This window comes from Erinaceus europaeus, chromosome 10 (assembly GCF_950295315.1).
Source record: "Erinaceus europaeus chromosome 10, mEriEur2.1, whole genome shotgun sequence".
Classification (NCBI taxonomy): domain Eukaryota; kingdom Metazoa; phylum Chordata; class Mammalia; order Eulipotyphla; family Erinaceidae; genus Erinaceus; species Erinaceus europaeus.
The window spans coordinates 50,422,758-50,446,035 of record NC_080171.1 but is presented as its reverse complement, the minus strand read 5'-3'; the positions used below and the strand labels follow the sequence as shown (position 1 = coordinate 50,446,035).

At 35.0% G+C, this 23,278-nt stretch overlaps 1 protein-coding gene across 3 annotated transcripts in view; it reads right to left on the bottom strand.

Annotated features, from left to right (window-relative positions):
- CCDC171 (coiled-coil domain containing 171) overlaps positions 1–23,278 on the bottom strand; it is a 284,788-nt gene that overhangs the window by 50,321 nt on the left and 211,189 nt on the right. For all 3 annotated transcript variants that reach the window (XM_060199601.1, XM_060199602.1, XM_060199603.1), the window contains one exon: positions 16,431–16,583. In XM_060199601.1, coding sequence (XP_060055584.1) covers positions 16,431–16,583 — 153 coding nt within the window. The remainder of the gene's footprint in view (positions 1–16,430; positions 16,584–23,278) is intronic.

Below are 23,278 nucleotides of genomic sequence, written 5' to 3'. Positions count from 1 at the left end.
CATATCAATAGATGCAGAGAAAGCCTTTGACAAAAACAACATCCCTTTATGATCAAAACACTACAAACAATGGGAATAGATGGAAAATTCCTGAAGATAGTGTATTCTATATATAACAAACCTGCAGCCAACATCATACTCAATGGTGAAAAACTGGAAGCATTTCCCCTTAGGTCAGGTACTAAACAGAGCTGCCCACTATCACCATTATTATTCAACATAGTGTTGGAAGTTCTTGCCATAGCAATCAGGCAGGAGCAAGGAATTAAAGGGGTACAGACTGGAAGAGAAGAAGTCAAACTCTCCCTGTTTGCAGATGACATGATAGTATACATAGAAAACCTAAGGAATCCAGCAAGAAGCTTTTGGAAATCATCAGGCAATACAGTAAAATGTCAGGCTACAAAATTAACATTCAAAAGTCAGTGGCATTCCTCTACGCAAACACTAAATTAGAAGAAGATGAAATCCAGAAATCAATTATTTTTACTATAGCAACAAAAACAATAAAATATCTAGGAATAAACCTAACCAAAGAAATGAAAGACTTGTATACTGAAAATTATGAGTCACTACTCAAGGAAATTGAAAAAGACACAAAGTAGTGGAAAGACAGGAAGCTGGGCGGTGGCATAGTGGGTTATGTGCACATGGCGGAAAGTGCATGGACCAGCATCAGGATCCCAGTTTGAGCTCCAGGTTTCCCACCTGCAGGAGGTTCGCTTCAGGCAGTGAAGCAGGTCTGCAGGTGTCTACCTTTCTTTCCTCTTTAGCTTCCCTTTCTCTCTTGATTTCTCTCTATTCTATCCAACACTGACAGCAAATAACAACAATGATGATGACAAACAACAAGGGCAACAGAAGGGGAAAATATATATATATATATATATATATATATATATATATATATATATATATATATATATATATGAAGTGGAAAGATATTCCATGTTCATGGGTTGGAAGAATTAACATAATCAAAATGAATATACTACCCATAGCCATATACAAATTTAATCCTATCCCTATCAAGATCCCAAACACTTTTTTTTAGGAAAATAGAACAAATGCTACAAATGTTTATCTGGAACCAGAAAAGATCTAGAATTACCAAAACAATCTTGAGAAGAAAGAACAAAACTGGAGGCATCACACTCCCAGATCTCAAATTATATTAGAGGGCCATTGTCATCAAAACTACTTGGTACTGGAACATGAATAGAAACACTGACCAGTGGAACAGAATTGAGAGCCCAGAACTAAGCACTCACAACTATGAACATCTAATCTTTGACAAAGGTGCACAGACTATCAAATGGGTGAAGCAGAGTCTCTTCAACAAATGATGTTGGAAAAAATGAGTTGAAGCATGCAGGAGAATGAAACTGAACCACCATATATCACCAAATACAAAAGTAAATTTCAAGTGGATCAAGAACTTGAATGTTAGAACAGAAACTATCAGATACTTAGAGGAAAACTTTGGCAGAACTCTTTTCTGCATAAATTGTAAAGATATCTTCAATGAAATCCAGTTACAAAGAAGACTAAGGCAAGCATAAACCTATGGGACTACATCAAATTAAAAAGCTTCTTTCTGCACAGCAAAAGAAACTACCTAAACCAAGAGACTCCTCACAGAATGGGAGAAGATCTTTACATGCCATACATCAGACAAGAGGCGAATAACCAAAATATATAAAGAACTTGCAAATCTCAACAACAAGAAAACAAATAACCCCATCCAAAAATGGGGAGAGGACATGGACAGAATATTCACCACAGAAGAAGTCCAAAAGGCTGAGAAACACATAAAAAAATGCTCCGAGTCTCTGATTGTCAAACTAATGCAAATAAAGACAACAATGAAATACTACTTCATTCCTGTGAGAATGTCATACATCAGGAAAGGTAACAGAAGCAAATGCTGGAAAGGTTGTGGGGTCAAAGGAACCCTCCTGCACTGCTGGTGGGAATGTCAATTGGTCCAACCTCTGTGGAGAACAGTCTGAAGAATTCTCAGGAGGCTAGAAATGGACCTACCCTATGATCCTGCAAATCCTCTCCTGGGGATATAGCCTAAGAAACCTAAAACACCCATCCAAAAAGATCTGTGTACACATATGTTCTTAGCAACACAATTTGTAATAGCCAGAACCTGGAAGCAACCCAGGTGTCCAACTACAGAGGAGTGTCTGAGCAAGTTGTGATATATAGACACAATGGAATACTACTCAGCTATTAAAAACGGTGACTTCACTGTTTTCAGCTGATCTTGGATGGAGCTTGAAATAATCATATTAAGTGAAATAAGTCAGAAACAGAAGGATGAATATGGGATGATCTCTTTCTCAGTCAGAAGTTGAAAAACAAGATCAGAAGAGAAAACACAAGTAGAGCCTGAACTGGAATTGGCATATTGCACCAAAGTAAAAGACCCTGGGGTAGGTCAGGGGGAGAATAAAGGTCCAAAAAGGATGACAGCGGACCTAGTGGGGGTTGTATTGCTATATAGAAAACTGGGAAATGTTATGCATATACAAACTATTGTATTTACTGTTGAATGTACAACATTAATTCCCCAATAAAGAAAACAAAACATGTAGTACTCTTACTACTTACAAAAACAAAAGACTGGGGGCCAGGCGGTGGCACATCTGGTTAAGTGCTCATTATAGTGCACAAGGACCCATATTCAATTCCTTGGTCCCAGCCTGCAGGAGAGAAGCTTCAGCGATGAAGTAGTGCTGTAGTTGTCTCTCTATCCCGTCTCCCTTCCCAATTTCTCTCTGTCTTTATTAAATAAATTAATAAATAAAAATTTAAAAAGACTGCACAGCTTATTACTACCCTCTAAAGATTTACTCCACATATATCTCAGAATTTCTGAATTGATAAGTGTTTTTGCTACTGATCCTTTTTTATATGTCCATTTGAAGATTTATGCTCATATCATTCTTAAGCTGCTGAATGTGTCCAACTGTCATCATGTCAATTATAGGGACACTATTAAATACATCAGTAACAACAATGACAAAGCTTTTAACAGTACTGAGAAATCCACATAGTATAGAATCATTACGGTGTTGTCATGAACTTGATAGGGAGTAGAAAATCTTCAAAGGGAAAAGTAACATCAAATAGAGCTGACAAGACAAGCAGCAGCTTAATTCAGGATCCATCTCCTTATTTGGTTTGCTTTGAGTTCAGCAACGGAAGCTCAGGGTAAATTCTATTCTTAGATGGCTCAAGATTCCTACCTCATTAACTACACACAAACTACTGTTAAGTAAAAGCTTTTAACTTACTTTTTTACATTATTATTATTTAATATTGTAGACATTCTTAATCATAGTCTAAAACTGCTACAATATTTCCTATGCTAAAGAAAAATGCAGCACTGCTTCACCACTTGTGAAACTTTCCCTTGCAGCTGGGAGCCAGGGGCTTGAATTCAGGTGCTTGTGCATTGTAGCATGTGTGCTCAACCAGTTGCACCACCACTTGGCCCCAAATAGGTATTTTTTCCCTTAAGAATATGGAATGATGGGCGTTGGTAGATGAGCGGGTTACGCGCACATGGCGCAAAGTGCAAGGACTGGTGTAAGGATTCCAGTTCGAGCCTCTGGCTCCTCACCTGTGGGGGTGTGGGGGGTGTCTCTTCACAAGCAGTGAAGCAGGTATGCAGGTGTCTATCTTTCTCTCTTCCTCTCTGTCTTCCCGTCCTCTCTCGGTTTCTCTCTGTCCTATCCAACAACAACATCAATGGCAACAATTACAAGAACAAGGGCAACAAAATGGGAAAAATGGCCTCCAGGAGCAGTGGATTCATAGTGCAGGCACCAAGCCCCAGTGATAACCCTGGAGGCAAGAGAATAAATAAAACCAAAAAGATGTGTACACCTATGTTCATAGCAGCACAATTCGTAATAGCTAAAACCTGGAAGCAACCCAGGTGCCCAACAAGAGATGATTGGCTGAGATATTTCAAAGTTAACCCAATTGCCAAATAATGTGATTATAGCAGTATTGCCTTCTTAAACCCTTAGACAGCAGGAACCTCCCACTTCCTCTACAGAGCCTATATTTCCCCTAGCCCTGTAACCTCTAAGGTGGGGTTCACTTTCCTGAATGCTTCTCTCAATTCATACCAAATAATATTGCATCCACTGATCCCAACTTAATCAACTCAATGAGTACCACCTCTGCATGCTTCACTTCAGACTGTGTCCAGAGACGTCAGGCGTGGAATGTCAACACTGATTGTCAGCCTCATTACTTGGGTGAGATCTTTCCTTTCATAGGATTCTCTAATTCCATTCCAGGTGGTTCACTTCCTAACAAACCCAAAACCTAGATATAGACCAGGTCCCATGAGATAGAGCATATGTTCACATGTATCCATAAATTAAGGCAAAATATATACCTGAGAGCAAAAGTACACAATAGTCCGCAGTGAGTCAGTATAAATCCTAATGAAATAGTGTCTACTTAGACTTAGATACTCTCCTCACCTACTTTCTATTATACTCACTCCAAAGCTAACCTTATCAAAGCAAGGACTTCAAAAGTTGAATAAGGGCAAGAGACTGGCATACTTTAACGATGACTCTTTAGTCACTATCAGGCCATTCCATCAGCTGGGGCCCTATTTGGGGAGTCCTGAGATTCCCAAACAGACATGATGGGCCTAGACCTCAAATATATCCCTCTCTCCATTGTTACCAGTCATCTCTATCAGGAACAACATAATAGACTCCTTTGTTGGCCCCCATAGGATCTTGCCTTCAACTTGGATCAACAATGGTGGAGAATGTTCTATCCTATGAAGGGAGGCTGGACAATATACTCTATGATACACCTGAGGAAGATGGGTCCTGATATTGGGGCAGCTTGGAACATTCCTACTCATGATCACAGAATATGAGTTCACACTTACAGGGTTGCAGAGGTCACATAAGCTTCTAAGATCACATCAAATCGATGGGGTTTATAGTCAATAATATTTATACACCTTTCCCATATTTGGGAACAACTCTCTTCCCTGATCCAGCTTTCTGGTCCTTTTTCCAGACAATAACTTGGATCCACCTGCATATCAGATCTCAGGCTCAGAGGATAACTTATGTCCTCTCTCTCTCTCTCTCTCTCCCTCTCCCTCTCCCTCTCCCTTTCTGCCCCTCTCCCTCTCCCTCTCTTTCCCTCTCTCTTTCCCTCTCTCTCTCCCTCTTCCTCTTCCTCTCTGTCACTCTCCCTTTCCCTCTCCCTCTCCCTCTTTTTCTCCATATCTCTCTCATCAAAAATAAATAAGTATTTGAAAATAAAAATCACAAGATTCAGAGCCACAGAGATACCTCACCAGTTAGGGAACACACCTTGCTATACATGCAACCCGGGTTCAAGCCCCTGGTGCTCTCTCTAGTTGTCTCTGTCTATCTGAATGAAAATCTTAGGAGCAGTGAGATCACACTGGGTGGAACCAGCTCCAAAACAGACAAACATATTTATGTTTAGCACTCAATGACACCTTAGAGATTTGGTTAGTACAAGAAGACCGAATCTGCTCCTTTTTACAACTGAGAAAATGCTAAGAGACATCAATGTAGCAATACCACACAATGAGTGTGGTAGTGTCAGTATTAATCTTGAGTTTTGTTTCACCAGTCAGGTTGTTTTTCATTATACTGTTTAGGAATACGCCCCTTCAGCCACTCTTTAATTCAAAAATAATAGGTAAACTGTGGAAGAAATAAAGCTACAGCAGTAATGTGTATTTATGAGTTTTGATTGAAGGAGACAGGCAGAGAATTAGTAAAATATTTGTTAGTTAGCATAATTTTATATCCTTCTTGATTCTCAAATTTGGTCTACTTGGTTGGTTTTATATGAGGAATCCTACCCTTATTTCAAATAATAGATTATTAGGAATGCCCCCAATATGGGGAAAGTCAAAGAGTCAAGTCAGTTACCACAGAACTTCCATCACATTATTTTCAGTCATGGAGAAAGAGAAATGGACATAACTAAATTGAAGAGTAATTAGATACCATTTTGAGATTTACAGGTAGATTAAAGATTGTGACTGAAAAAGCCACACTTCAGTGTAGTACTCTGAAAAGTATTTTTTATGTTTATGAATGTCAAGTATAAGATCTAGACTGCAAGAATTGTGTTTCATACTCCTTGACGGGTAAATGTTAGAGGAAGATGACCAGAGGGCTCTGAACTCCAATGCCATCAGGATCCAGAGAGAGAAGAAGGAGAAAAAAAAAAAGGAAGGACACTAAGAAATAGTAGGCAATAGTTATAGAAATAATAGTCAACCTATATCTGTGATCTTGGGAGAACAAATGCAGTTTCTAGTGGAGGGAATGGAGATGCAGAACTCTGGTGGTAGGAAAAGTATGGAATTATGCCTCTTTTATCATATAATTTTATAAATAAATAATACTAGGATATCATTTTATTTCTTTAAAAGTTATCTATATATGTTATTAAAAAATATCTATACCAATACCCCCCTCCAAGTATAATATAGTTACTATCTGCTTTAGGAAAAACTCCTACCATATTTTAAATAACGGAAGCTTTTATATTTATAAAAATATAGGTGAAGATGTGTAAATACACAAACCAAGATATATTTTTAAAATTTTTATGTACTTTATTATTTTTTATTGGGTAGATACAGAGAGAAATTGAGAGGGTGAGGGAAGATAGAGAGGGAGAGAGACAGAGAGATACCTGCAGCCCTGCTTCACCACTTGTGAAGCTTTCTCCCTGCAGGTAGGGACCAGGGGCTTGAACCTGGGTCCTTGTGCACTGTAATGTGTGCTATTAACCAGGTGCACCACCATCTGGCCCCCAAACCAAGATATGTTAAAAATATGACTTCATTGGAAAAAATATGACCATATCCCAAGTAACTAAATAACTATATCAACATAGAAGAAGATATAGGATATGTGTATGTATGAATCAAATTTCTTCTTATGCCCTTTTACTTTTCTGTAAAACAAGGTAATACATTATTTTTAAAAAGATTTATAGCAAATATAATTATAATCATAAGAATCTATAATAGCCAATATTCTATTCAGTAAAATATCTTAATGAAGTCATAAGCCATTAGGAAGTATTAACTAAACGGTAAATTAAAACAATCACTTTAACACTGATAAGATTAGATATAACCTATAAAATTTACAATCTCCATAGCACATTTTTTCAACTAAATTCATATTTTCAGGTAAAATTCATTAGGAATAAGATAGTAGAGACCAGAAACATAAAGCTATAACCTTAGTTGATCTCTTTTGACCTCTTTGATTCTGGAAGGAGATTTTTCCAATTGGTGTCAGGCAAACATCAAAAACAAAAGGATATCCAAAAGAATAAGCCAAATTCAGATTCTGTGAAAGTATGCCCTAAGTCAAAGTTCTGGAAACGAAGACAGATTTTTCTCCCAATTTCTTAGCTAACATGGAATCTTAAGAACAAATACAATGCAGCCAAACTTCAAGTCAGTATAACATGGAAGGATGTATACTTTCAATTTTTTGTTCATAAAGAAACTTAAAAAGGAAAGAGAAAGATTCTTTTGTTCTAGGTAAAAGGCCTTAACCAGTGACCTAGTAAATTTGTCAGTCATTTTTCTTTTTTTTATAACTACAAGAAAGAAAAATAGCATTTTTTTCAAACAAAAAACTATAAAACTTTTATTCAAGTTTAAATGTTCTTATCTCTTAACAGCTTAAAGGTACAATATAAATTTTGTCATTATCTTTATTTATTTTTAATTTTTATTTATAAAATGGAAGTATTGACAAGACCATAGGTTAAGAGGGGTACAATTTCATACAGTTCCCACCACCAGAACTCCTTATCTCATCCCCTCCTTTGATAGCTTTCCTATTCTTTATCCCTCTGGGAGTATGGACCCAGGATCATTATCGGGTGCAGAAGATAGAAAGTCTAGTTTCTGTAATTTTGTTATTCTTAATGTTTACTTATTACTCATAATTTAAAATTCATTTTCCAAATAAAGTTTATTTCTACCTTTAGTTTAGCAGATGAATTGTGAACATAAAGGCTCCAATCTAGACTCCAAGCAGCATGACCTTGAGCAAATTACTATCTTTCCTAGAGCTTTTTTATCTGTAGAATGAGAAAATACTGCTTCTGCCATAAGATATAAAAATTAAATTAAATAATAGCTGAATAGATTAAAGTACATAACACTTGGCAATTAGAAGATGTCACTGATACTTAGATTATACCATTACTAATTTGTATTCTACATTAGATGAGTTACCTAGCTTTCTTTTTCAACTATATTACCTTTCACTGTATCATCAGTATAACTCTTCGCCCATTCATACCTCAGAACTAACTATCCATGTATTAACTCTTAATTAAACCTGAACAAAAGTTTTCCTTGTCCATTCATAGTTCAGAGTAAGTAGTTATTTTTTCAGTGACTCTAAATAGATGTGCCTTGACCACCTATTACGTTAGATTTAATGTCTTCGATGTGGGAGATTTCATCTTAAAGAAATTATTTAGCTTTCTTGGACATTCAATTTGGCATAAATCATATATTTTCAAGCAAAAAATGTCCAAAATCATTACAAAAACTATAACTATTTTTGTTGTTCATCTGCTCTCTTTACTTCAGGGGCATTTCACTCTATTTAATGATCACCTTAAAAAAGGTTGACAAATAAGCCATAACATCTAAGGGAAACTTTAGGTAACGGAGCTTGAACTACTCTAGATATGTAGTTAAAGCATATATGATACCAATAACGGTTGTACTGCACATTTCAAAGAGTTGTAACCATCTAATCATTAATATTTTACTACCTTTATATTTATAAATATAATTCTAATAAGTTTTCTCACTACGAAAAAACTTACTTATATTGAAATATTAAAAATTATTTAGTGAGGTTCATTTCCTTCCAGAAGTAAACTAAAGTTGTTTCTGAATCACCTTGAAGTAAAAGAAGCTTCATGTGCAACATTTTAAAAACTAGCCATTATTTCCCATGTTGAAAAAAAATTGCAATTTTTATTCCCTAACAGCAAATGAAACTGTCAGGAAAATTTAGGTGTAGTAAAATTGGGTGGTTAAACCAACATGTAGGATTTGAAATAAAACTGAATTAAAGGAATTAAAATTAATTCTTATGTCAGTCAACCCTTTAAAAATTCCAGTCAAAACTTACTTGTTTTTATAAACAGAACTTCCTTGTTCTTGATAAGGTGCAAAGTTAACTATCTCTTTAATGACCACTAATGGTGCTGCACTTGAAATTGTACATCGAACAATATTTTGCATAAAAAATGTGTTGTTTCTGGCAACTTTTCTGCCTAAATAAAAAGTTGTCAAGCAGTGTGACTTTAGTGGTACAGAGTTTGAAAATGGTGGATGCAATCCAAGGTTACCTAATAATGGCTGACATGCCCTGGAATCTTAAGGCCTAAATCAACATTGTTTTCACAGCTGTAATTAAGCCACCTAATCAGAAGCACATTTTGACGGGACAGTTTCTGGAAGCCAGACATTACAATTTCTTATGCCTGGAGCGCAGTGGCTCATGAGAGGTCCTCATTTAATTTCAGATTTAAAAAGAAGGGGGAGGCAGTAAAATAAAAAAATACTTTTTTTTTTAATAACATACAGCCATTGAAATGAAGCAGGCCTATGTGTCCATGCCTTGACCAGCCTTGCACCCCAACCTCATCTGGTTCTCTGCTGAGTCCCCCAACTCTCAAGTGGCAGCTGCACACAGTGAGATGAAGGGTTTCTGCCAAGATCAACAGATGAGCTGGTCTAAACTGGCTCTCTGTGTGTTCTGATTGTAAATTGTGCTGGTGATGATTAGAGAACTCTAACACAGGATGTCGACTCTTAAAACTGTCCAGAGAAAATAATTTTTTTTAAATAAGGAAAAAAATATTTAACTTTTTTTTTCTTTTTGTGGCTTGGTGCACAGTGTTGTGTCTATAACTCTCATATGATTCAAAGAAATTCACTCAAATTAAGCAACCCAGTTATTTAAAAAGAGGGTGAGGTGGGGGAGCAAGAAAGCCATTGCTTGGTTTATGACAGGGCTCTTAACTTGGGCTGTTTATATAACAGTGCTCTAGCATGTGGCCCTCCACTGGCACACCAGCCCTGTGTTTTTACCACCTGCCAACGAAGATATTCCTGAAATGATAAAAAATCTAGTATGTGATATTCACATCTCCTCAAATCACTATGATGATGTCTTTAGAATGGTTAAATTGCCAGCTGAAAATGTTTTCTGCAATGTTGGTGTGTTCTGTAACATTTAAACTTTCAACCCCAGAGGCCATTGTAAAACTATCAATATGAAGGCACCAGTCACGGGAGTCTGATTACATTTAGTTCTGCATTTTAATTGCATATGGATTCTATTAGCTAAACCTTTTGCCTTATAGGCAACATTTTAATCAAATTACTATAATTTTCAAATATGTTACAATAGTTTGACGAGTTAAAAGTTCACATTCCTAACATATTAAATATCAAAAAACTGCATAAAAAAGGAAATACTCCTTACAAATATGCTAATACATTTTCAGATTACTTTGGGGACTTTTTGACTACCTAGTTGCAAGTTATGAGGTTTATATAACTACTATATATTTATAAATGGGTTATTTGTGTTGAATATAACCAAATTCAAAATATAATTACTATTGTAAATTTAGAGCACATACCCACTTCATTGTTGTTAAATGAAGTAAGAACAAAAGAAAACAAAATCTAAGTATTCACAATCATGGTTATAACTGTAATCAAAGAATTTTAGAACAGAGAGGAAATTTTTAGTTATCTACTTGAAACCCTTCATTTCACAGACAAGAAAAAACAAGAGCAGGAGATTGTGTGATTAATTTTTTAAAGCTTTGTGGTGAGATGACAACTAAGGTAGCTCTACAAGCCAAGTTTCCTCTGATATTCTGTCACTCCACTTTCCAGTACAACATTACCATTTCATGTAAGCAACATTCCATACCACCACAGAATATATTAATAACAGAAAATGTAGTTTTAACAATTTCAAAGTGGTAGCAACTCAATGATACCACATAGGTTTACAATGTTGTACAGCCCTCACCACCATCTTTAGCTCTGGAACCTTCCTGTCACTACAAAAGGAAACAAATATATACCATGCAATTATCCATTCCCTGTTCCCCTCAAGCCCTATCAACTACTTACTGATCAACTTTCTGTTACTATCAATTTGCTTATTTAGGAAACTACAATAATAGAATCATAAAATGTACTGCTTTTATGTCTTGTTTCAGTTAACATCCTTTTTCAAATTAAATCTATTATGGCATTTATCTGCTTTCTTCTTTTTTTGTGAGTGAATAATATTCCATTGTCTGGATATATTATTGTTGCTTACCTACTCATCAGATGATGGACAAAGTTGTTTCCCTCTTTTAACTATTATAATGAATAGAGTTGCTATGAACATTCTCAATTCTCCTTGTTCATGATGGCATTTCTAGTGGGTATGAAGTAGTATCTTTTTGTTGTTTTGATCTGTATTTCCTTATTATTACCCCATTATGAATAATAAACAATCCTAAATTTCTCTACAGGTTTTTTTTTTTTTTTTGGTAAGTCTGTATATCGTCCTTAAAGAATTGCTTAACTCTTTTTAACTCTTTTCCATTTTTAAAATTGGGTTATTTGGGTGGGAGAGAGAATGTAATGATTATGCAAAAAGACTCATGCCTGAGGCTCCAAAGTCCCAGGTTCAATCTCCCATACCACCATAAACCAGAGCTGAGCAGTGCTGGTCTCCATGTCTCTCTCTCTTTCCCACCTTCCCCAACCCTCTTTCCTTCTTCTGTATCTTAATCTCTCTCATAAAAGTAAAAATATATATATTTAAAAGATTGAGTTATTTGTCTTTTTGTTATTTAATTGTAAGAGTGTTTACATGTTAAAGTTCAATAAGATGTATGGTGATAAAGCCTTCTCCCATTTTATGAGGATGTAATCTCATTCTTTGTAATGGACAAAGCTTTTTATGTTATTAAGCCAAATTTGTCTATTTTTCTTTTTGTTCCTTGTGTTTTTGTTGTCAGATTCTCACATCTTTTAGCAATATGTATTACAAAAGATCAAGCTTGTGAAGTTTTCACATATTGTAAAAAACCAAACTCATGAAGTTTACCCTTTTTTTTTTTTAACTAAGTATTTTGCTCTTAATTTGAGGCCTTTAATCAATTTTGAGTAAATTCTTATACATGGTTATCTGTATTCAAGGAAATACATTTTTGAAAATAATTTTATATTGATTCAATTAATTTACTTCTGTTTCTGAAATAAAACTTATTTTTGGTTAGGCATAGACAAAGTTCATTCTAATTTATCAACAAACATATGAGTATCTACCATGCGAATGAGTAAAAAAAAAATTGCTGATTATTGTAGGGGAAAACATACAGAGACAAAAATTCTGACAAAGTGTAGAATTATTTAAGTCATATGTTGAAAAATTATGTGTCAAAATTTTGTCCTTTCAAGCAGAGTGAAGAGGAGTATTGTATAATTTATATTACTTGCAAATATTAGGAGTTTACCATAGACATGATAATATATACACTTGTTTCTATTCATTATCACTAGGTCTACCATCTAACTCCTATCCAAGTGAAAACCTGCTTAGCTAGCAGGATCAGATAAAAATTGTCACATTCATGGTGGTATGGCTACAGATGGTTCTCATTAAATCTCTGCTCGAAATACATGAACCACAATATGACGGATAAAAACTTTAAAATGTTTTGTAGGAAAAATTGAGGAGAAACAATTATTTGTACAGAATACATGTTCCACAGCAAATATGTATTGAAGGAATATCATTGAAGAAGTGCCTACTCAATTAATTTTCAATTCAAATAATGAACTGAAAGCCAGATCATCATAGTGGATTATTTCCCACAATGACCTTGGGTCCATACTCCCAAGGGGTTAAAGAATAGGAAAAGCTATCAAGGGAGGTGGTGGGATATGGAGGTCTGGTGGTGGGAATTGTGTGAAGTTGTACCCCTCTTATCCTATGGTTTTGTCAGTGTTTCCTTTTTATAAATATTTTTTTAAAAAGATAATAAAAATGAATAATCTAAAGGAAATTTGGAGTTGGGAAAAGTAAATGCATCCATCAAAAGAAGCAGATATCTTTCCATGTAGTTATAGAAGTCATCTCAGTCAGAGTTCCTCAGAAAGCTGAGGATGGTGGCTTCTAGAATACATAGATGGGGCCTCCTACACTAGTCATATCTCACAATTCTGTACATAATTCACTCTTTTACAGTCTGTCTTTCTATTTCTCACCCATCCTATATATTTCCTTGTCAACTCAAACTTGACTTGACTTTTTTTTCCTCATCTAATATTTTAATTAGTCAACTACCTTAAGCTTAAGTTAGGTCACCCAATTATGTGAATCATAGCACCCTAGTCCCACTTTAACATTGTCTTTTTATTGTTTGTATAATAGTAATATTCCTCAGTATACTGCAAAGTGCTTATAATCCACACTACAGTTTCATAGGAAAGCATCAGACAAGGAATCAGAGGACTTGGGTCTAATCTAATTGGGTTCTGTTTCATAAAAACCTGGTAGGAAGAATGCCAGAGCCTATGCTTTGAACCCTGAGCTTCACCATACAACCACTTTTAGCAAATTCAGTCATGACTTATGACCCATTAGAACTTCTTCTCTTGAAGGACTACAGTTATCATAACTTAGAGAAAAGTATTTGGGTTTGGCAGTCTATGTTTTACAAATTGAAATATCATATGTTTCTCCATAGCTATAAGTATGCTGGTTTCCAAATACCCATAAGTAACTGGTTCTGACTAGCTATACTGTTTTCTACTGGGCCCTATGTGACCCAAAAGCTCTTTGTTCAAAGCCATCTGGTTACTATTATTCAAGATAATAGCTTTATAGCAGGCTTAAATTAATGAGTCAAAGACTAACATGTTGAAAATGTTAAAAGTGCTGGCAAGTGTACCATTGATAAACATTTCTAGACACACTTCAGCATTATTACTATGTTACTAAACAAGCAAAAAAATGAGTATGTCACTTAAAGTGGAATAAAGTTTTTGAAGATGACTACTAAAAAAATAAAATAAATAAAATAAAGATGACTACTAATGTCTATGATATGAGCAGTATCTTACTATGCATTACACTTAAATCACTAAGGAAAATATTACTCCAGCAAAATTGTTCATTTATTTATTTTCAATGGTCTTAAAAGAAAAGAAAATCTAGACATGAGAAAATCTAAGCATATCTCTTTCTTTAGGTTTTCCATTTGCTTTCCCTTGCTCTTTTTTTTTAATTTGTGATTAATTGTAGGCTACAATATTGTAAGATTATAGTGTATAGTTCCACATCCACCACCAGTACTCTGTATCCCCTCCCACCCACCTGGCAAAGATAACCACCGTAGTTCTCACAAAAAATTTCCTTCTTTTATTTTTTTTTCAAGTTCATGTGTATTGTGTGTTCATGTGTTTCCCTTGCTCTTAAATGTTGACTTTTACCCTTCTCATTCTTACCACAGACCACCCTTGCTTTTTTCCTCTTTATCCCTGATATTTCTCAATTTCTTCTTTTCACTATATTTTTTTTTCACATTTACCCCAATTCTCTTGATAGAAACTTCTGCCCCCTAGACAATTCCTAACCACATATGAGCTCAAAATCAAGTTTCTCTTCATTAAGATCAAATTCATTACTCTTTCAATAAAGAATTTAAGAAGTTTTAAAAAACCTAATTCAGGGACTGGGCAGAGGTGCATCCCATAAAGCACACATTCTACCATGTGCAAGGACCCAGGTTCTAGGCCTGCTCTTCACCTGTAAGGAGACATGATTCATTAGTGGTGAAGCAGGTCTGCACGTGTCTATTTTTCTATTTTTCTCTATCTCCCCCTCCTGTCTCAATTTATCTCTGTCCTAGCCAATGAAATAGAAAATAAAAATGGAAAGAATGACTACCAGGAGAGGTAGATTTGTAGTGTCATCACCAAACTCCAGCAATAACCCTGGCAACAATAAATAAAATAAAATAAACTGAACTCAGGTATCAGGTGCCAAATAAGTAAACTGTTCACTAGCTACACAAATTACTAGTATTTTTATTACATACATATTCATTTGCCACTTACTGTGAGAAAGGCAGTTTTTGATACTACAGTATCTTCTACAAAATTGTGAAGAAAAAAAAAACTCAAATTGCTTGTCTATGTCACTTACATTGTACTGGTAGCAGAGAGCAAAGAGTGCTGTTAATGAAATATACTACAAGTCAATGATGAATGCTATTGTAAAGTTTTTTAAAAAATGGAAAATAGTCCAACTAGGGTTAGGCAGTGGTGAGACAGTGCAAGGAGTGAAAGTAGGGAGGTTTGATGGCTACAGTTTTAAATATGATAGACATAATGGCTTCATTTGGATGCTGATGCTTGGGTTAAGACCTGAGAGGACTAAGGAAACATCATAGGTATGCATCTGCTTGCTTTAGTGCTGTTTTTTTTTCCTGCTCAATATCTCAATGTGTCATTTGAAATGGGTCAACAACTGAATGATAAAATGATACCATTTTTCCTTACAGGTCACCCTGATAACGCTGTAATCAAAACAGAAAGTGAAAATAGATAAATTAATTATTGATAATATCCTAAGTCTTATTTATTCTTGACACATTTACGTTTTGAGAGAAAGTTTAAATGTTTATTTGATACCTTTATGTCAGAAGTATATTTTTATATTCCCCAAACACACATTTTCAAATGTATGCATAAAATTTTGTTTAGTCTTAAATGAGTCCAAATTTAATCCTGGCTGGGCTAAAATTTTAAGACATAAAATGACTGCTGAAACTGAATTTTAATCATATAGATGAATCACAGCATGCATCTTTAGTTAGACATGTATTATGGATAAGATTAGTTTTCTACAGAGAATAATCACATGTTCTAATTACCATTTTGGTTATAAGCATAATTAATAATATTCTGTCTTAATGGGACACACTGAATCTTCAGACAGTTGCAAGCTTTAACTATGTATATTGCCAAATCCAACTGTCAGCTGCACTGCCAAACACAAAAGAATCTTGATGTCATATTTTAGCACTGATAACAATACGCATATCTTCATACACTGTACAAAAAAAATTAATTGCTTTTATTCCTTCAAAATTCTTTCCACACTAGTAATTTTTATTTTGCTTGATAGGTCATTTACCCATAATCATATACATTGGCAAATGATCTTATGAGCAATAAAGACTAGAATGTAAATGTTTAACCCAAGACCCAAACAAGGAAAATACAGCATAGGACTTACCGATTGTAAACTTTCATTTTCACGTAAACAAGCTGTGTGAAGTTCTGATTTCAAGACTGCAATGTGACTTCGATGAGATGTCATTTCCTTCTCTAATGTTGTGATTCTCGTGCTTGCAAGCTGGTAGACATCGATGAAACTTTTAATCATAGCCTTAAAAAATAAAAATAATGTCACATACAATTTAAATAAAGCAGTCCCCAAAGGAGAATTTTCATAATTTGAAAGCTAAATCATTAAAATTTCAAAATAGACAAATTTTCTTCTTTCTTTAAAATAATAAAGCAAAGTCTTGTGGTTTTTTTTTATTATTAAGAACAGTGACTATTTTAAGAAAGTTTGGGAGAAAACAATTAAGACATCTATCCCAGAATATTTATTTAAATAAGAAGTACTTTGATCTATTGTGCTTAAAATTTAGAATGCATTTTTTAAAGATGGCATACTTATTTTCTTTGCAAAGTTAAATTCAAGTTGTAATTTGACCTAAATTTCCTTTTTAATACAAACAGCAGATGGAGATATAAACAAGAGGTTTCAAAACGAGCTGAGTTAGTAAAAATTTCACTCTACCTGAAAAAAGTGCATTGAAACAAAAGGACTGTAAATAATTCTTTTTAAAAAAAGAGTTAATAATGTTATTTCTATTGTTAGAAAAGTATAGTGATGTTGGCTCATACAATAGAGTGCCCTTGTACTATCCCACATATAATCAAATAAATAACACAAGAAAGTGCAAGTAACTTCCTCTCTCCTAAATAATATGTAAATAATAATATATTTGGGTGATCATTGGACCTCTACTACAGTTTAATCACAAATCATGGACTTTTTATTTATAAAGCAACCTATAAAGAATTTAAGTCCAAGAAATTTTAAACTTTTAAAATATTGCAAAATACTTCAAATACAGCAAAATAAGGATGAAATATTTTTAAAGGTTCATTACAATGTATTATTATATAATTTACAAGGGGAAAAGTACTTTTTTTTTACTTTTTTCTTTCTTTTTATCTGATAGGACACAGAGAAATTGAGAGGGGAGGGGCAGACAGACTGGAACAAAGAAATACAAACACCTGTGCAACTCTGTTTCACTACTATGGAATGATGGCATAAAAGAAAGAAAAACAAGTTTAAAAAAAAACATAAGACCAGGTTCCCTGAGATAGAGCATATGTTCACATGTATCCATAAACTAGGGCAAAATATATACCTGAAAGCAGAAGTACACTAGAGTTTGCAGTGAGTACCCCCCCCCCCAACACTTCATCTCCACTATTCCAACCTTTGGGTCCATGATTGTTCAACAATTTGTTTGGCTTTGTATGTTAACTCTCTTTTCAGCCACCAGATTCCAGATGCCATCAGGATGCCAGCCAGGCTTCCCTGGACTGAAGACCCCACCAATATGTCCTGGAGCTCCGCTTCCCCAGAGACCTACCCTACTAGGGAAAGAGAGAGGCAGACTGGGAGTATGAATCAACCAGTCAACGCCCATGTTCAGCGGGGAAGCAATTACAGAAGCCAGACCTTCCACCTTCTGCAACCCACAATGACCCTGGGTCCATGCTCCCAGAGGAATAGAGAATGGGAAAGCTATCAGGGGAGGGGGTGGGATATGGAGATTGGGTGGTGGGAATTGTGTGGAGTTGTACCCCTTCTATCCTACGGTTTTGTTAATGTCTCCTTTCTTAAATAAAAAAAAAAAAACATAAAAGAACATAAGCTATTTTGGAATCATGGTAAAAGGAAGATATGTATCTATCTCCTGGATACTGGAAGGATAGTTAATTTTTTTAACAAATGATTTAATTAGGGTTTTGACAGAAAATGTCCAGCTTTCCTGAATCAGTCAGCTGCTCTCTATTTACAGTAATGCATGATGTCTTTTAATCTTAATAAGTACATTCTGCATTACATATTTTTCATCCTTTAAAATTTTTTGTTGAGGTAAAGGTGGGCAAGACCATATTTTAGGGATATATTTTCACACTTCTTCAGGGTATATGTTACTATACCATGTCTACCACCCAAGTGCCAATAACCTTCCCTTATAGTCTTTAGACCTTTCCTCACTTTCAGTACCTCCCACCACTCCTATAGATAGCTTGCTCTGCAGTGGAATCTAGAGGCTTTATGTGCCTCTAAAACTTTGTAGTTTTATATCATACATATACGTGATATCATCTGGAATTTTTTAATCATTTTTTTTACTTATTTTGCTTAGCATGACCCACTCTTATCTCTTCTTCTATTATAGCAAAAAAGCAAGAAATTCCATTCTTTCTTATAGCTGCATAATATTCTGTTGTAGTTATCTTCATCCACTCATCACCACTTCATTTTCATCAACTCATCACTCAGTGGGTTGTTGGATGAATTCCACACCATGGGAATATGATACATGTGCATATATTTCTTTTTGGATTTGTGTTTTTCAACTAGACACTTCGGAGTGGAAATACTAAACTACTATAGTTTTAGTTTCAATATTTTGAGAAATCTTCATATTGTTCTTCATAGGAATTGGGCTGATTAAAATTCCCACCAAGAATACAAGTGTTGTTTTTCCTTTTTTTTTTTTTTTTTTTTTGCTCTACGTCATCAGCAACAGTTGTGTTCTCTTCATTTTTTTTCTTTCTCTGCTCTGTTATTTTTTTCACTCTCCTCTCTTTTTGAGGTTTTCTTTTCCTTTTATTGGGTGGTTAATGGTTCACATGTTGGCATGTAGATACAATTTATCTTTTCCACTAACTACCAGGATCCTTTCCTCTCCACCCCCTACCCACTTCCTCCCCTTCCCCAGAGTTCTTTACTTTGGTGTGATACACCACACCTAGTTCAAGTTTCACTTTGTTTTCCTTTTCTGTCATTGTTTCTTAAGTTCTACCTATAAGTATTTATTCTTCTCTTCTTGGTTTATCTCAATAAGATTACTTTGATTTTTATCCAAGGTAGGCAAAGGAGATGATTTCGTCATTTTTGACAGCTGAGTAGTGTTCCATTGTGTACATATACCACAACTTTCTTATCTACTCATCTGTCAATAGTCATCTGAGGTGCTTCCATATTTGGACTATTATGAAATATGCTGTTATAAGCATAGGTCTACATAAATCTCTTTGGATAAATACCCAGAAAAGACATTTCTGGGCTACAGGGTAAATATATGAATTTTAAAAGATTTAAGATCATCCTTAAAAAATGTTCACAACTCTAAAATATTAAGACAACTTTTATTATAATGCTGTCTCTTAAAATTTCCTAAGTGAAATGGTAGGCTTTTCTGCTAATGTTCTAGGTGCTACCATTATAGGATTAACTTTTCTGAGCCATAAAATCTTATTTGAATCAGATCCATGGACTTGAAATGATATTCCTAAAATCTTATAACTTTTTAAGAAACTATTAAATCACTAGTTAAAAAAATTAAAAATAAAAAGTAGTAATGTATAAATATAAGAATATCTGTATGGATGCCAACCTAACTTCACTGGACAGATGATCTCACCAATGTACCCTGGAATCCTACCTCTCCAGAGTCCTGCCCCACTAGGGAAAGATAGAAACAGGCTGGGAGTATGGATCAACCTGCCAACGCCCAGGTCCAGAGGAGATGGAATTACAGAAGCCAGACCTCTTGCCTTCTGAACCCCATAATGATTCTGGGTCCATGCTTCCTTAAAGGGCAAAGAATAGGAAAGCTGCCAATGGAGAGGATGGGATGCAGAACTCTGGTAGTGGGAATTATGTGGAATTTTACCCCTCTTCTCCTACAAACTTGTTGATAGCTATTAAATCAATAAAAAATTTAAATATATGGAAAAGGATCTTGTTAGTTATATTACATTTCCATTTTATCTATTAATATAGGTGGGAAGATTTTATGTTTCCATACCATGAAAAATTCCTGGATAGAAAATGGCATTTCTTTTATGCAGAAACTAAGATCTCATAAACAGTAACATGCTAAACACCCCCACCTCCGCCCTATAGAAGATGTTTTCCCATTCCTGGACAGCCCACTTTTAATCCTAGATCCCCTAGATGTTTGTGTGCATGCCCTACATGGTTTCTTTAGAGATAAGTTTAGGTAACCGCTGCACACTTTAAATTGCGAATGTCTATTTGTTTAGTACAAGCTATAATTAAAGTTGTGCACAACTAAATACTTTCAGTGCAAAGTACACAGAGATAACAGAAATGCTTAGTAACAGTGGTTCCCACAATGAAGATAGCAAATATGTCAGAATATTAGAAGAAAAAAAGTTTGAAATGTTCAGCTTTCTTTTGAGAAACACCACTGAGTTGTGTTTTGAGGTTTTTAGTATAAAACTCAAAGTTATGGCTTTGTTGGTGCTATTCTATGCAAAAAACAGAATCAAAGTTCATTTCCACCTTTATGCTATCTGTAGTGGCCCTGGATTTATCCCATAACTCAAAATTTTTACTGGCACATTTTTGAAAGATTAAATATAGTAGCTTTTCAGGTATGAGAAGGAGCCTCATGGGGAAGTATGTTCAGCAGAGCTGCAGAATACTATTGTAGCAAAATTTTTTAAATGATGTTTTTTTTGTATCATGTTAAGACTAAACTTCTTTCTGGCATCCACCTACCCATCACATATATAACTAAAATGTGCCAGAAACAAGACTAATTATTCTCCAATTATGTTATTGCCAACCAGAAATGAATCAAAGCCAATCTCAGAGCTAAGGGTTACTTCTAGATTGGTGGTGATTACTGCCCACATTATCATCCTAAAAGTTCAATAAAGGGAGGGGGTCGGGTGGTAGTGCAGTGGGTTAAGCACACATGGCGCTGAAGCACAAGGACTGGCTTAAGGATCCCACTTCGAACCCCCAGCTCCCCGCCTGCAGGGGGTCACTTCAGAGGCAGTGAAGCAGGTCTGTCTTTCTCTTCCCCTCCTCTCTCCATTTCTCTCTGTCCTTTCTAGCAGCAACAACATCAATAACAACAACAATAATAACCATAACAATGATAAAACAACAAGGTCAACAAAAGGAAAAAAAAGAAAAAAAAACTGTAGGTCATAAGAAACCATGAAGAAGCTTAACTTCATTACTTTAGGTCTCCTGCAAGAAAAAATATTACATTTATGATTTCTTAAGCACCTATTCTTATACTGACAACACTGGAAACTACAGTGGAGATAACTAGGCTGATTTGGATTCTACTGACAGATACAACATAATATAGAATGATTTTATATTTAATTTTTATTCAGTTATCATGCTGTGAGTTGGAATTTTGGCAAACTTGCTCTGTTCAGCTGTCAAATCCATAACACGTTATTTGTGTGCAGAAGTACTTATACTTTTTATGTAAGTTTTTTTAGCTTTTTAAAAATTTTTTATTTATAAAAAGGAAACACTGACAAAAAACCATAGAATAAGAGGGGTACAACTCCACACAATTCCCATCACCATATGAAAAGAGGAACAGGGAGTCAGGCAGTAGCGCAGCCTGTTAAGCGCACGTGGTGCAAAGCACAAGGACTGACTGAAGGATCCCGGTTCAAGCCCCGGGCTCCCCACCTGCAGGGGAGTCACTTCACAGGTGGTGAAGCAGGTTTGCAGGTGTCTCTCTGTCTCTCTTCCTCTCTAACTCCCCCTTCTCTCTCAATTTCTCTCTGTCTCTATCCAATAACAAAGTAAAAAAATAAAATAAAATAAAATAAAAGATTAAAAAAAAGAAAAGAGGAACATCAAGCTATGCACAATTTTGAGTATGTGTGTGTGTTTACTCTGTAACGATAGCTTATAAAATGTGTACTTTATGAGAAGTCATTTGTTTTGAAGTAACTGAGTAATTGATGATAGGGGACTAGTTACTCTCTCCTCTCCCAATGATCTGAACATGACCTCATTCACTATGTATTAGGTATATAGCACTTACCATCTGTCTGCTTCATATTGTTCAAAAAAATCCAACTGCTTTAATAAAAAAAGTTTTAATCTATTTATCTATGGACAGGGACAGAGAAATTGAAAGGGAAGAGGAGGTAAAGAGGGAGAAAAAGAGATACCTACAGCACTTCACTGCTCATGAAGCTTTCCCCCTACACGTTAGAAGCAAGAACGTGAACCCAGGTCCTTGAGTACTGTAATGTATACATTTCAACAGGTATGTCACTGTTTATTTCCCCACTTAATTCAAATTAAATAGTGTGCCAAAGAGATAGGTAATTTTCATCCTTTAAGAGCTCCATATACATATGCTCTTAAAGGAGCTGTGTTTGAATAGAGAGAAAATTCTAGAAATCACCTGTATGATTGAGAGCTAGTTATGATCAAAGAAAAACTCTCAGCTTTATTTCTGAATTTCACCAAAGGTCATCCATAATTGATATCTTTATATGAATTTGAATAAAAATTTTAAAAAGACATTTAAGTTTTCAAAATTTGATGCACTCATTTGCAGTTTAATTAAATCCAATGTGAACAATTTTCAATATACCTAAGGTAAGCAAATCAGTAATACAAAAATATAAAATGTTTCATGCTTTTATTGAGCCAATTCTTAACACCCCCCCCCTTTTAGGGACAAAGATACAAAGAGGCAGAGAAAGAAGACAATTCTTTTCTTAATATAATTCCATTGTGATTCTATATATCAGACTGGTTTAGAAATCTGCATACTTCAGTCAGAGTTATAACCCACCTCAAAACTATTATATAATGTTAAAAAAAATAGTTACTATACTGTGGACAGGACAAATGCATTCTAAGATGCTTTGTGATAATCAACTAAATACAAACACACACATACACACACACACACACACACACTAGTAATTGCAGGGCTTGGTGCTGGCACTTCA